At 40.8% G+C, this 16,256-nt stretch overlaps 1 protein-coding gene across 1 annotated transcript in view; it reads right to left on the bottom strand.

The window, feature by feature from the left end:
* Positions 1 to 16,256, bottom strand: part of VSIG10L2 (V-set and immunoglobulin domain containing 10 like 2) — a 97,963-nt gene that overhangs the window by 29,376 nt on the left and 52,331 nt on the right. Inside the window, exons 8-9 of the mRNA XM_075606608.1 lie at positions 15,792 to 16,082; positions 8,390 to 8,707 (exon numbers count right to left, since the gene is read on the bottom strand). Coding sequence (XP_075462723.1) covers positions 8,390 to 8,707; positions 15,792 to 16,082 — 609 coding nt within the window. The remainder of the gene's footprint in view (positions 1 to 8,389; positions 8,708 to 15,791; positions 16,083 to 16,256) is intronic.

The raw sequence follows: 16,256 nt of genomic DNA on the forward strand, positions 1-16,256 counted from the left end.
GCCAACCCTCCTGCACCAAGCTGGTCGCAGGGGGCGGTCACATGACCGGCGGCTCAGGCGTCGCTGCAGGATGACGAGGAGAGGCGTGGGATCAGCGTGTAGGCGCAGCACCAGCCCGGCGTGCCTGCGGTGTTAGTAGACAGAGAAAATCTTCCCCCAACGGGACAGGTAGACAGCAGCACAGCAATAGAAGGAGAGAGGCTGGGTAGAGTTAAAAGTAGACTTTAATCAGACATCGTGCTGACAGGTCCTCTGATGCATCCCACGGACCGAAATGCATCAGAGGACCTGTCAGCACGATGTCTGATTAAAGTCTACTTTTAACTCTACCCAGCCTCTCTCCTTCTATTGCTGTGCTGCTGTCTATCTGTCCCATTGGGGGAAGATTTTCTCAAGCTCTAGGTCTTATTAGCAGAACTTGTAGCTTAGCTGTTGCACACAAATAAAGTATAATTGAACATATAGGGCGCTGTTAAGATCTTTGCTGGCAATTCAAAAGGTACTTAACTAGATATAACACCTTGTAGATGTAATAGTAGCAAGTTACCTGGCAACCTGCCCTGAACCAAATAGTGTGTTGTATCTTGCCATATAAGGTTGTAAACGGACGGATCAATAGGAAGGTAATTGTAACCTTTGAAGGAGCACCAGTATTGGCTGATTGTTATGCCTAGATAGCCCTCAGTAAGGGCTATTCTACAGTGTGCAGTATACTGTAGGATATAAAAAATCAGCAAGGTTAAGTATGCTCTAATGTGCCAAAGTACTTGTCAGTATCAAAACGTATAATCCCTTTAGTTAGAGGCTCCCTTAGACCATCAGGTTTTGCAGGAGTGTATACTGTGCAGGAGCTGAGCCGCAACGCTGACTCACTCTGTCATTGAGTCTAAATGTCAGCGTCTGCATCAGAGGGCTCAGCGCGTGCACATGTGGTTAGAAATGCCGACGTGCACATTTCGCTAGAAGTGTTTAATTATGGCCAGTGTAAGATTGATATGACACTCATCTGCTAGCACAAAGGCTGTATGCATTTACCAGCCTACTTACAGTGTCATCTCAACACTATTGCACCACTAGTATACTTTGGCACTACAGAGAAGGATTGCATTTAATCCCTCAATTAGCTTTCACCAAGGCTTCCTCACTATAAGGACCCTTGGGGCTGATGTATTCACCTAACACTGATAATACTTACCAACCCTTGGATTAAAGTATCCCTTAGGGATTTTCAGCGTATTGTCATTTAGTTTAATCCTATTTTAAATCCCATTATTTTATCATGTTCCTAATAAAATCTAGTTTTAACTTCAATTAATCATCTCAACACAGTGTAAGAGTGCTTCATTGGGGTTCTCTCTCTCTATTTTATTATCTACAGGAAAGGTTAGTATATAAACCCCTCATACAGACCTGCTGGGGCTAATGTACGTAGGGTGTAAATCCACCGGCATTCTTTCTGAAGGAGTCTTTTAGCCCAATCCCCTTTCCATGTTCCCCATGATACATGTTCAATCCCAATGAACTACTATCTCCTTGGTGCATTTCTACCACGTCTGGCAACCGATGTGTCTAGATGATTACAAATGGACCCAATATGTTCAAGTATTTTGGTCTTAAAGTGCTTGTGATCTCCATGGTCGTACCTTGTATTTGATGGCAATACTTGTGGTTGAAAAGTAAATAATTCCTAGTAAACGTGGTGCAAGAGTTGGAGGACGAATATGTTATGCAGCTTGTGTTCGTGTTTGTCTCTGAACCTAACAAAGTGAGCAATCGCTTTCATACCCACATGATGTGGGATGCTCATGTACAAACTATCGACATCTAGTCCTACCATTAAGGTATGGGAGTCAGTAGTGACGTCTTCCAATTAGTCAGTAGTTACATCTTTGGTGTCCCGCAGATAAGAGGGTAGAGAGCACTCAAAGGGATGTAGACGCTGACATTGGATGTAAGATTCTCCATGCTGGACACAATTGGTCTACCTGGAGGAGGGATGGACCCCTTATGAATCTTGGGCAGATGGTAAAACGTCGCGATTTTTGGTGATTTAATAAAAATAAAGTTGTATTCATTCTTTGAAATCACTTTGCTCTCCAAACCCTCTTTTATTATCTGTAACAGTTCCTTTTGGAGGTTATTGGTAGGATCAGAAAAAAATATGTTGTAACACTTAACGTCTGATAGGAGTCGTACACATTCACTAGCATAGGACTTACCATCAAGAACCACTACATTGCCCCCTTTAGCCGAAGTTTTATGATGATTGTATCATTCTTTTCTATATCTTTAAGCACCATGTATTCACGATAATTCATGTTATGTTTACCTTCTTTAGGTGTTAAATTTAATAGTTCTTTGGTTACTAGTCTCGTGAATACATCCACATTGGTGCATGTCTCAATTGGAGGTATAACGATGGATTTGGTCCTTACGTCTGTGAAGGGGCCTTCCCATGGCAGTCTCTCACTTTCTTCCAGTAAGCTGTTCAATACTGTGACACAGGCATAATCCTTATGGTCAAAATCTTCATACGGGATATTGGCACTACTGAGTTGATGACATCTACTAAAGAATTTATGTAGTAAACGTTTTCTGGAGAATAGATTCAGATCTTTGAAACACTCAGAAGTGTCCATTTTATTGGTAGGACAGAATGATAGGCCTTTGGATAAAACTTTAAGATGGTCACTATTGAGTGTTTTAAGGGAGAGGTTGATCAAAAAGGTGTTCTCTGTGTTTTCCTCCTGTTTGACTTCTTTGTCCCTTGTTCACTGTATGCCCATTTGTTTCTGTCTCTGAAAGTCCACCCGCCCCCCTCCTTGTCTTCCTCTTGAGAAAGTTGTGTTTGGACCATCCTGGTCTAAAAAAGAAGATAATGTAGAAGTAGGTGATTTTCCCTCATTGCACCTTTGTATTCTATATACTACTAAACTAACTATACTAACTATACCATTGAATTTAGGCAGAATGATCTGTCAATATCTAGTGGTCACAATTTTATACCGGTTGAACGCGATGGATATATGTATTTTGTCAACCCCATCCCCTATGTATCTATGTATTTATGTTCATACATCATTGTTGTGTGTAGTTTTTGTTTTTCAACTTTCGGACAGTTTGTTGCAAATGAGATTACAGGGAAATGTTTTGCCATTTGTGATATTATATTAAAAGTATTTACAGTATTTTCAAGGCGCAATAATGTAAGAGTCAAAGTGGTATTCATTATTTACATTTTTGTTTGACTTCAAGGCAGTGCTTGATTGTTGTAACAGCTAATAGCAGCCTTTCTGGGCTACAGCTTTGCCGTTACCTCAACTGTCAGTGGAAACTAGGCTTATTTATCGCCTCGTATATTATCACACAATAGTATGAGAATTAAATTGTCCAGACTCTATTATTTTTAACTGAAGTTTGACAATACTAGGACAATTTGATGACAAAATCCACAAATTGATGGTGTTTCAAATTTGGTTTTGCCCATGTTTCATTCCATATTATGAATCTGTGTCCTATAAGTTTTAATCTCTCACCCCACAATGCAGTATAAAATATAACGTTTTCCTTGTCATGTGTAAATGTGCATGTGTAACTATATGTGTATCATTCAGTATCTTTGAGTGCATATCAGTGCATGTTTGCATAAGTGTGCTAATGCGTATATAATGTGCGGCATTAGTGTGTGTTAGTGAATTTGTTCAGTGGCATTAAAGCGCATCAGGTGATTACATTAGGAATTAGCAGTGTGCACAATTACCTCTTCTTTGAGATGCAACAGTTTGTGTTTACAAAATATTTATCCTCTCTGAGTTCAGAATATGATGTCCTTGCACTAAGCACACTTAAGATAGTCTGTGCTTCCGATGTCCTCTGCCCTGTCCACAGTTTAGACTGAGAAAATGGACCACGTAAAAACTATTTACATCAAAAGCTTCATATGGCGAATCAACTGGACAGCTACCTAAAAATGGATTACAGACAATACCCTCTGATGATGAAACATCAGGATCACATGAGCTCTCCACAAACTATTTAATTCTGGATATAATTGTCAAGCCCAATAGGATCAAAGTAAATGACTCCTTTTTTGTAGAATTTGAATGCAAATGAGTGTTTTATATATATATATATATATATACACACTGTACATGCTTTTTAAAATATTATTACAATTCAATAAATGATACATATTTACATATGAAAGCATATAGTCAAACTGTCAGTATAACAGGGAGTATCAAACTGTATTACAAAGTTAACATAGTGTTTGTACTGTATACGGTATCAGTGGTATCAATGCACAGTTACTTTCCTGTAGCATGTTACTTATGTATTCTTACTCATGGTTACACTACTATAGGAAAAAGTCTTCCATTATTTTTAATCTTTCTGCCCCCTCAGTGGTCCCAACACAATATAGAGTCCAAGAGCTAGTGCCAGGACAGCTGCCTTATGAAGGGCATTGCCATTCTCCTCCCGTCTAAGACAAAGACTCTATTCATGTACAAACGTGGAAACTTGTACTATGTCTCTCCCCTTTGCTTCTCCCTTACTCACAATAAAAATACTTGGAGCTTGGCTTTTGCCTTTTTTGTCTTTTTTTTTTCTTTCATAAACTTGAGGCCAGTTGAATCCTGAATGTTTGTACATTCAATTAACCACATGCCATTAGAAAAGAAAGTTCATGGTATATTATTATCTTGACACCTTTTGTAAAACACACTGTGGATGGGTGCATTTAGTGATTATATGCATGGCTGTTTGTTCCAGCCCTGACTATGTTATGTAAAAAAAGGGTGCGCAAACTTTTACCCGTGCGTACCCCTGTCTGCTCTCCTCGGCGCCTCCCCCTCCCCCGTCAAATGACATGTGGGGTCATGTGACGTCAATTCACTGTGGTAACGTGATGTCACGTAACCCCGCTGCGTCATTTGACACCGGGTTACCAGGATGACGTGTCACTGGAAGGGAAGTGTATTATAGAGGCCTTGCGTGGTCCCCAGGCATTTAATTTAAATGCCTTGGGGGAGAGCACAGGACCTCTATAACTGCTGCCCCCCCCCCCCTCCCCAGTGGGATCACTACTGTTGTGCCCCCCAGTTTGCGCACCACTGATGTAAAACACAGTAAGAAAAAGGATACTGACTGGCATTAGTTAATAAAGAGACACTCCAAGCAATATCCTACATTTATTTTTTTTAATGAATCAGTTCTGTAGTATTAAATAATATTTACTGCATTTAAAAAAATATATATTGAAAGCTTTATGCAATTTTAATGAGATTATATAGTGAACATCCTTTGATTTCTATATAAGTTTTTAACACACATCCCCAGCTGTGAAAGATCTTTGTATCAGTTTCCTGTTTGTGATAATTTGTTGCTAATATTCCCAGCACTTTGAGCTGCAAATTGTAACAATAGATAATGTTACCTTAGTAATATAAGTGTAACAGTGTTTCCCCCACCCGATGGGAGATTTCCCTGTTACCAGGTGTATGGTGCATACTACCGGTTTGTTCACAAGAGGCTGAGGTGTCCGCCGATGATAGGGGGGACTGCAGAACAGGCTTCTAGGGTACATACCTGACATTTACTCCATGGTACTCAGTGCCTTCATCTGCTGTAGACTCCAGAGGTATGAAGGTAATCTCCCACAGTAGAATGGTTTCTCCTCCTTCCAGAAAGATTACACACCAGGCAGGAGGTATATGAATCAGGAAAGGTTTTATTCTTCTCTGTACAGCACAGTCGATAGGGAGCTCTGCCCAAGGCAGTCACAGCTCTGGTCTCAAACTTCGGATGGTCCCTGGACCTTCACTATGGGTCAAGGGCCCCTGAAGCAGTCCTAGCTCTTTCCTGATCCTCTAGCAGGACCAGGGTTATAGGTCATCACTCACTCCCCGGAAGGGAAGTTAACCTGGGCCTGCCAGTGCACAGCAGCCTGGGTGTGATACCTTTTCTCTCTCAATGGTAGAGACCAACTAACTATAACTTAGGATGCAACCCCCTTAAGCATAGCAGGGGGAGGGTACCAGGTCTGAACCCATGATTGGGTAGAACACAGCCTTAGGCAGTACCCTCGAGTGACAGGAGAGGAGGTGGAATCAGGTCTAAGGCCCCGCTCCCTCAGTCAGCGCGCCCGAACTGCAGATAGTCGGCGCGCTGACAGGCACAGACCGTGATATGCGGGCTGTAGGGAGCCGGGGCAGGAGGGGGGCGGGGGTGTGTGGTTTGAACGGAGGGACCCGCTACTCCCCCCCCTCCCTCCACGGGCTCGGTCTCCCGGGCTGCAGGAGGGAGCTGCTGCGGGCTGCTGGAAGGTAAGCAGCTCCCACTCCCTCCCCCTTCCCCCACAAATGCCCTCCTCACACACGCTGATACAAACACACACACACACACCACCCCCTACCTTGTGTAGGAAGCTGTCTGACAGCTCCCGCTCCCACCGCTGATAGGCTCATCAGCGCACCACGTGATGCGTCACCGCTCGGGATCACAATTTTCTTGCATCCCCTGGTGGCTGACGCGTCACAGCGCGTAGTGAGCCATGCAGCGAGGGGGGGGGGACTGGGACTGGCTCAGAAGGATTCCCCTGCTGGTTGGGAACTCTCACGCAGCCGCCCGCGCCACCGGGTGCAGCGGGTCCCAGCCCTAAGTGGGGAAAACCCATGATTGGTCCTAACACTGCCTACTATTACCAGGACTGATATGTCAGGACAGGGCAGAATAGTAGCCACCCCCAGCCATGGCTACAAATGAATACATTGCAGCTGCTGAATTACACTGACTGAAGGATTGATTGAAACTGAAAAGCAGCCATTTAGTGAACCCTGGTAAACAGGATCTTTCTGAACGACCACAGGAGAACAAATTGATTGGCATCTTACAGTAAGTAACTAGTTTTCAATAAAGGTAATCAAAGGCTGCATCCGCTGGGATTGCCTCTTTAAGATTACACTGTCTGCACAGCTGGATGTGTCGCCAAGATAAGCAACTGATATTTTAATGTAAATGTAAAAAAAATTGTTTTGTTGATCCCTTCAATGTGTCAGTGTCTATATTTCCTTAATTAATTTGTGTTTTTAATCTTTATTCTTTAGTCGTTTTACTAATCCTTTATTTTCTAACTTGTTTCTTATAGTTTTCACCTAACCCTTTCGTTCTCTTGCTTCCTGAATTCATAGTGAAAATTTTGCAATGCATATAATGTAAATAATGTTGACTCGCAACGAGCTTCAATGCTTAATGGCAGGGACAAATTACATTTCCATAAAATATATTGGAGCTCAATCCCACGTTAACTGTCATTGATTTTGTCAGTTGACGTGGAATCGATCTCATATATATGATTCGCAAAAAGGTCAATGCATTTACATAACCTCAAACACAGAAAGCATCATTTATCTAAATGGTGTCCAAATGTATTTAAATAGAGTATGCCCTAATTGTATTCTTAATCAAATTGTCAAACACTTTTACTACATGACTAGTATTGGCATTTAGTCAAGGATTTACAGCAGGCAAACAAATACCCACTTTAATATACCTAAAACTTACAACGTTAATGATTTATAGAGAATCCTGGAGCAGAGAATCTTGCAGAACTTACACTTGGGGACTCAGTTTGCAGAACACAGGAAATGGAACTACTGGTCTGGGGATCACTACTTAGCTTTTCATTTCAGCACTCTTTGACAAAGCACTGCACAGCGCAAAATGCCTTAGTGTCTTCTATGTTCTGATTTTTATGCTGCCAGGTTAGAATAAAAGTGATTTTTTCATGCGATCCAGCCTTCATCACCATTGAGCAGTGCACCGCTTTGCTTCCCCCCTGTGGACTTCCGGTCGCTAATGATTTATATACTGCTAAATTCCCTCAATAAAAAAGACAACAACAAATTTTAACTAAAATGTTATAGTGGATCATTTAAAGGAAGGATTTCCCTTTTGACTTTTACAGCTGCATCTAAAAATCAACTGTGCCTTTTCATGTTAGAGAATGTTTTTGGATCCATTATCAAAATCAACAATTCTTCATTCAGAAAGTCATGCTGTATCCCATGTTAAATTGTGAATGCAGATAGAATATATTTAGGCTTGAAATCTGTATTGCTGATTTCTGTTTGAATTTAATAATACAAATATGTGTAACAAGGCAATACGGAAATAAAATTTTAGTGCATACAACCTATTGATGCATATACAGTACCTCCCTTTTACATAACCCGAAACTAATTTGGTACTAAAACTACTTGCAAATAAAAACTATTACATTGCCTACATATATCCACTCATTATGAAATAACCAGAACATACATACATTCATACATACAGTTAACTATTTTTGCTATATTTTGACATTAGAGATATCCCTTGCTATTACCTGGGGTTTTGACCTCAGAAGGGAATCCTGTAGTCCGGTGGTTGACTGCCAATATCCTGAAAGCATATACTACTGCAGGGTCTAATCCTCCAAGTTTATGGCCACGGATATCTGGTTCAATGTCACTAGCCACAGTGTCCCAGGCAGCAGTTTGAGCAGACCTCTTAGGGCCAGGGAAGGAACGAATGCTGGCCTGTCTCTGCACCATAAAACCTGTCAAGTCACCTGCTCCTTGGGTCATCCATTCCAAATCCACTTCTGTCCTCTGCCGGCTGTAGATTAGTTTACTGATGGTTACATTGGGAGGAGTAGGGTATTCTGTTGTTAAAGTAAGAAAATATATCAGAAAACAACTTTGAAGCAATACCATTTTTGTCATCATATAATTCACGAAATGCAGTCATTTACAATAAAGCACGACCTTGTGTATTTTTGTTTTATCTTTCCTCAGATAAAAAAAAATGTAGATTTTTCCCCAGTTTGATAGACAAATGGCTTTGCCTTTGTGCACTGCTTCTTTGTTTGGCTGAGAATGTCCTTGTGTGACATGTCTTTTTAGATGTTATTTAAAATAGGACTTCTATTCAAAACAAGTATTTTGAATTGAATATAGGTTATATCTTTGTTTTATAGGATTATGGAAAGAATCTTTTTTTAAAGCAGCACCCTCCCCTTACCTCCCTCCCTGAACACAAGTTTAACATGATAGCATCTAGCCCCCTGAGAATTTCCGGCTCTTCAAAATAAAAATAAAAATTTAGTGATAAAAAGTTGTATTACTTTCTAGTATATGAGGTTACTATGGTAACCATTAGATTGCATTGGACTCTGGGCAGAAATCAATGTTGACCTCCTACTTAAGATTTCAATTGCTCCTATTTTCTGAATGAAGCATCTGATTGAAAACATAAAAACACCCCCTCAAAGAGCCAGATTAGGAATTTTAAAGTAAACATAGAAATATGCACATATAAAAAGGGAAGATTCATGTGAACTACAGCGTTAAACATTTATTCTTACTTTTTAGACAGGATGGAAGAAGGGGGTCTCCAGAGCTAAACACCATTAATTTCTGCTCCGGGGACCCCATGCTTTCGAAGATACTTTACATCCATAGAGGTAGCCGGTAGCCGCACCACTCGGCTACCAGGAATCACATTATGGTGGTGTTTCAAAGCTCCCGCAGCCTTCAGGACAATAGGAAGCTGTTACATCTTCAGGTTTAGCATCCTGTTGGCCCGCGTGATGCAAGTGCTTTAAACTTTAAACTACACACACACACATATATATATATATATATATATATATATATATATATATACACACACACATACATCTCAACCCCATTATAGCGCGATCCGCTACAACGCGGATCTGTTTATAATGTGGTCTGAGGGTGGCTCACGTTTTTTTTTTGGCAAACTTTAATAACACTTCACGGGTATCTTATGTAAGATGGTTGGTAGAGAGTTCACAAATAGCCAACACACACACACATTATATATATATATATATATATATATATATATATATTATGGAATATATATATATATATATATTACTGTATGCTCATTTGCATGTCTTCGACAGGTCTGCAACCCTGCCTTTCACCACACAGTGCTTCCACTGCAGCAAGGGATTCTGGGAAATTACATGCAAACGAGCACATGAAGCAGAGCCACAGAGGGTTTGATTACTGTCTTCATTTGCTATTCCCATTAACCTTTCATTGACTGTTGTGGACTCCTGGTGCTTCTTTGCAAGCTGCTTTCTTGCAAGCTGTGTTCAGCCTTTACTGTACCATTGCCCACAGTTTCTTGTGGTACTTGAACTACTGGCATTGACTTTAGTGGATTCTTGCTGCCCTGCAATTAGCTGTTTAGCTGTATTTAGCCTACACTGTATGTTTGCTATCTATTTTCAGGGGTGTCTGATTTGACCAGTTATAGGGGAAGGGAGGCTTAGGGAAGTACCTCTGGGACCTTTTCGACCAGGGGGAATGGGCCAGATGAAGAGGTAGTCCCTCGAAACGTCGCCCCCCTAGCATACTTTCCGTTCTCCGTTTTTTGTGTATATTCCTTGTGTTTCATGTTTTTTCCCCTTTTCCTTACCCCCCCCCCCCCACCTCTCACTTTGTGACATGCCAATTTGTGATACTGGTTTCTGCAAACACATTTGATTTATTTCTAGTTCGTTTTATTATTAAATGTTTATTCTGCATTACAACTATTTTCATCATTTAGCTATTAGACAGTGAGTGCTGGTACTAACGTAGATTTGTTAGTACTATACAGGGGAATAAGGGTCCCCTTTTGTTCCGTGCACCCTGCAATTGCATAAATTTAACACTATCAGAGTGCTGTCTATCGTCCCCTTTTACCCTTTGAAGCTTAGGTTTCATCACACTTCGTTAAGATATGGTGGGTAAAAAAAGTGACAAAAACCCTCCACAGCAAAGCATATAGCAAATGGAAATATTACTGTTTGCTCATTTGCATGTCTTAAACAGGTCTGCAACCCTGCCTTTCACCATTATCACCCACTGTGTGTGTGTGTATATATATATATATATATATATATATATATATATATATATATATATATATATAGTATTCTAGAGTCAAATGTGAGGCCATCTGTCCAACAGCTAAAGCTTGGCCGAAATTGGGTCATGCAACAGGACAATGATCCCAAGCACACCAGCAAATCTACAACAGAATGGCTAAAAAAGAAAAGAATCAAGGTGTTGCAATGGCCCAGTCAAAGTCCAGACCTCAACCCGATTGAAATGCTGTGGCTAGACCTTAAGAGAGCTGTGCATAAACAAATGCCCACAAACCTCAATGAACTGAAGCAACGTTGTAAAGAAGAGTGGGCCAAAATTCCTCCACAACAATGTGAGAGACTGATAAAGTCATACAGAAAACGATTACTTCAAGTTATTGCTGCTACACCCTCTTTGAATTCTATTGTTTTACATATCAGGGCATAATAACAATCATCTGTTCCTTAGCAGGTCTTAAAATTAGGTAAATACAACCTCAGAAGAACAACAACACATGACATATTACACCGTGTTGTGATTTATTTAAAAAAAAATAAAGCCAAAATGGTGAAGCCATGTGTGAAAAACTAAGTACACCTTATGATTTAATAGCTTGTAAAACCACCTTTAGCAGCAATAACTTGGAGTAATCGTTTTCTGTATGACTTTATCAATCTCTCACATCGTTGTAAATAACTAACTAATACACCAAAACTACAGCGCTTAACCTATAATGAGCTAATGCTAAAAAATGTGCCTTAAATTAAATGGTGTGCATACTTAATTGCGCCTACAATATAATAAAGTGCACATACAATATCAAGTGAACGTGATGACTAAAAAACAAACAAATAAAGCAGCCTAAGTTGTCCCACAGTGCAGGTTATCTCCTCAACCTACACACAAAACTCATACAAAAACCATATGGGATACCTGGCGCTTAATACAGTAGAAAGTGTCCATACAGTGCAGTCCTTTAAATGTCCAACTGATGTTCCCAACCAAAATGACGATTGCAATTGGATTCGTTAGTCCCCCCTAATAAAGGGTTAAAGAAAAAACACAAATTGCATAGTATATCTGGACTGGTGCATACAGGACAGTACGACCACAGTGAACTACTTACAAGATAAATCTTGCAACTTTCAGTTGAGAGGATCTGTGCTTTAACCTCTTCCTTGCTGTGATCACGAATCTTCTCAATCCTCCTCTTCTCACATCGTTGTGGAGGAATTTTGGCCCACTCTTCTTTACAACGTTGCTTCAGTTCATTGAGGTTTGTAGGCATTTGTTTATGCACAGCTCTCTTAAGGTCCAGCCACAGCATTTCAATCGGGTTGAGTTCTGGACTTTGACTGTGCCATTGCAACACCTTGATTCTTTTATTTTTCAGTCATTCTGTTGTAGATTTGCTGGTGTGCTTGGGATCATTGTCCTGTTGCATGACCCAATTTCGGCCAAGCTTTAGCTGTCAGACAGATGGCCTCACATTTGACTCTAGAATATTTTGATATACAGAGGAGTTCATGGTCGACTCAATGACTGCAAGGTTCCCAGGTCCTTTGGCTGCAAAAACAAGCCCAAATCATCACCCCTCTACCACCATGCTTGACAGTTGGTATGAGGTGTTTGCGCTGATATGCTGTGTTTGGTTTTCACCAAATGTGGCGCTGTGCATTATGGCTAAACATCTCCACTTTGGTCTCGTCTGTCCAAAGGACATTGTTCCAGAAGTCTTGTGGTTTGTTCAGATGCAGCTTTGCAAACCTAAGCCGTGCTGCCATGTTCTTTTTAGAGAGAAGAGGCTTTCTCCTGGCAACCCTTCCAAACAAACCATACTTGTTCAGTCTTTTTCTAATTGTACTGTCATGAACTTTAACATTTAACATGCTAACTAATGCCTGTAGTGTCTGAGATGTAACTCTTGGGTTTTTTGCAATTTCTCTGAGCATTGCACAGTCTGACGTTGGGGTGAATTTGCTGGGACGTCCACTCCTGGGAAGATTGGTAATTGTCTTGAATGTTTTCCACTTTTGAATAATCTTTCTCACTGTAGAATGATGTACTTTAAATTGTTTGGAAATGGCCTTATAACCCTTCCCAGATTGATGGGCAGCTACAATTGCTTCTCTAAGATCATTGCTGATGTCTTTCCTCCTTTGCATTGTGTTAACACACACCTGAATGCTCCAGACCAGAAAACTGCTAAAACTTTGGCTTTTATAGAGGTGATCACACTTGCTGATGATCAATTAATCAAGGGCATTTGATTAGCAGCACCTGTCTGCTACTTAGCATCTTAATTCCTATGGAAGCTGTAAGGGTGTACTTAGTTTTTCACACACAGCTTCTCCATTTTGGCTATATTTTTGTTAAATAAATCACTATGGAATTGTGTCTTTGACAATCTAGGCCGTAAGGTGACTGCTGCATCTTTTCTTTTTCACCTTTCCCAGGGTACGCGCCCAGTCGCTCGTTGCGCCCTGGAATTTCGTACCATAGCAGCTGAAACCCGCTGGAATAATGAGGCTCTGCCGGCTGCCTTTTGGCAAGGTTTATCTGACTCTCTTAAGGATGAACTTGCTGCTCAAGAACACCCTGCTGACCTGGAGGAACTTATTGCTATCTGCATTAGAGTGGACCAGCACCTTCAGGAGAGGAAGGCCGAATGCCTCGGCCGTTTCCAGACAGATCACAGGCGTTTTATTTTTCCCCTACAGATCCGCCGCCTCTAGATGATCCGGAACCCATGCAGCTGGGAAGCCACCGGTTATCCTTCTCGGAGAGGCATCGCAGACGTACCAAGGGACTGTGTCACTATTGTGGCCAGTCCTACCATCAAGTCCTTTCCTGTCTGCTCAAACTGGGAAACGCCAGCGGTCAACGAGGTACCGGGGAATCTCATTGGGCACTATCTCTCCTTCCCCGACTCTCCCAGAAATCCATCCTACTCGGATCATGATTCCCACCTCCCTCAAAGGGGCCAACTTCCAGGTCACTACCTCTGCCTTTATTGATTCAGGTTCTGGTGACAAGTTTATTGACCATAGCTTCGCTCTCAAACATAACATTCCTCTCATTCATAAAGCCGTGCCTGTCGGATTGGAAGCCATAGACGGACGCCAGCTTCAACCGGCATTCATCTCTATGGAAACCGGCAAATGTATCCTTCTTACTACAGATGGCCATCAGGAGGAGATTTCCCTGGATGTCATCCATATTCCATCTGTTAAGGTAATTCTAGGACTGCCATGGTTACAGCAACATAATCCGCAACTTGATTCATGTCAAATACATTTTTGTATTACTGGATCCTCTCCCTTCTCCTGTTTGGCTGTGCTCTACTTTTCGCTTCTACTTGGATTACCTATCAGCAGCAGCACGTCTACCCAGACTAAGGTGACGACCGTGAGTAGCATATCTTCATGCTAAGTGGACATTCCCAATGAAACTGAGAGTGGGTGGTCATTCCACTTATCTCCGGTTTTCAGGGATTATTTGTCATATGAATTGCGTTATGGACATACTCATTCTCAATGCTGAATATTGATTCACCTTACCTATGGTTCTGGATTTAATCTATTATTACCAGCCTTGTACTTGAGCACTCTTACCACGTTTTCACCTTTAAGACCTACCTTAAGACACACTTGCTTAACGAAGCATATGAGCAGCACCGTGGCTAATACTATACACGATACATAAAGCTTAGCTCCCTGCAGGTGCACTTACCAGAATGCCCTCCTACTGTTTCTGTACGTTCTTCCTACCTACCAATTAGATTGTAAGCTCTTCGGAGCAGGGACTCCTCTTCCGAAATGTTACTTTTATGTCTGAAGCACTTATTCCCATGATCTGTTATTTGTATTATTTGTTATTTACCACTGTGAAGCGCTACGTACATTAATGGCGGTATATAAATAAAGACATATACATACATACACATACAATCCGTTGACGGATTTATAGAATCTAATCTGCGGATTCAGCAACTCATTGGCAGATTCTTAAAAATTAATCAACGGATTGCTGAATCCGTCGATTAGAATCTACAAATCCGTCAATAGGCTGCAGAATTCGCGGAGTGTATTAGCAATAATAGTAAACAATCGGCAACACATGAATCACCCTTTTTGAGAGTGATCTCCTGAAATCCACGGACCAAAAGGTACTGGCCGATCCGCGGCAAATCCACCCCAAAATTCGCCCATCTCGAATGATGAGATTCTTCAGTCTTTTCTGATACCTTTTGTGATGTAGACCACACACCACATGAAGTACTTTACTGGTACTGTAAAACCCTGCACTTTCAGGGGCCTTATTTGAAGATTCCCTGATTAGAAATATGCAAAACGGTCAAAAATGCAGTTGCAGAATATTTAGTATTTTTTCCCCCCCATTTCTCTTCATTGCGAAATGTTTTGCCAAGCCTCATATGGCTAATAAATAATAATGTTGTGAAATTAATTCTACAATATGCGATTAAGTTAAGTGAAATATTGCCGGACAGTGAGCAAAACATATTGTTTGCGCCCAATTTATAGTTGTGGCATTAAGCAGATTTTGGGATTTCAGAAAATTTAGAAAGTTTGTATATTAAGGGATCAAATTGCAGTGCACATTTACTTAGTGCATGTTTAATCCCTCTGTCAAAGTGGAGATTTTTGGGGGTCTGAAAGGGAAAATTTCACCACTGGCAATAGTGTTGTGTTTTGTGACATGAAATTCCAAATTTCCTGTAGTGACAAAGGCAGAGGAAATATTGCAATAACTTATTATGCTTAAAAAAAGAGTTACCAAAATAAGTACATAAAATAAAGATATAATACATTGAAAATATAAAAGTATAGCACATACTCTTGATTTGAAGCATTATGTAAATTGAGGCATTCCCCACTGCGTTAACAGCCAAGCAGCGATACTTCCCACTGTCTATGTTCCATTCTGCTTCCCTCATGGTTAAATTGGACCAACCATTTTCCTGAAGTATACCATACTTCTGTGAGTCTGGTACTATTTCCTTGTTCTTGTTATCATACCAGAAGATTTCTGAAGTTGGGTTTGCCTGTTTCAGGTAGCAGGTCAGTTTAACATAATTTCCTTCAAGTATAGACATCTCTTTTTCATAAGTATCCAGGCTGGGAGCCTCTGGGAAAACAAGACATCAGGCAATTTCTACTTTCTAAAACGCTCAATTCTTCAAGCAATGGCTGTTTTATCATTGGATTCGATTTAATATTAAGTCCATTTTAAACTTGAAAAGCTCATATGACAAATTCTGCAGTAACTGAAGGGATTACATTTCTATGATTTGTATGACCT

The sequence above is a fragment of the Ascaphus truei genome, chromosome 6, assembly GCF_040206685.1.
Source record: "Ascaphus truei isolate aAscTru1 chromosome 6, aAscTru1.hap1, whole genome shotgun sequence".
In the NCBI taxonomy this organism is placed as follows: Eukaryota; Metazoa; Chordata; class Amphibia; order Anura; family Ascaphidae; genus Ascaphus; species Ascaphus truei.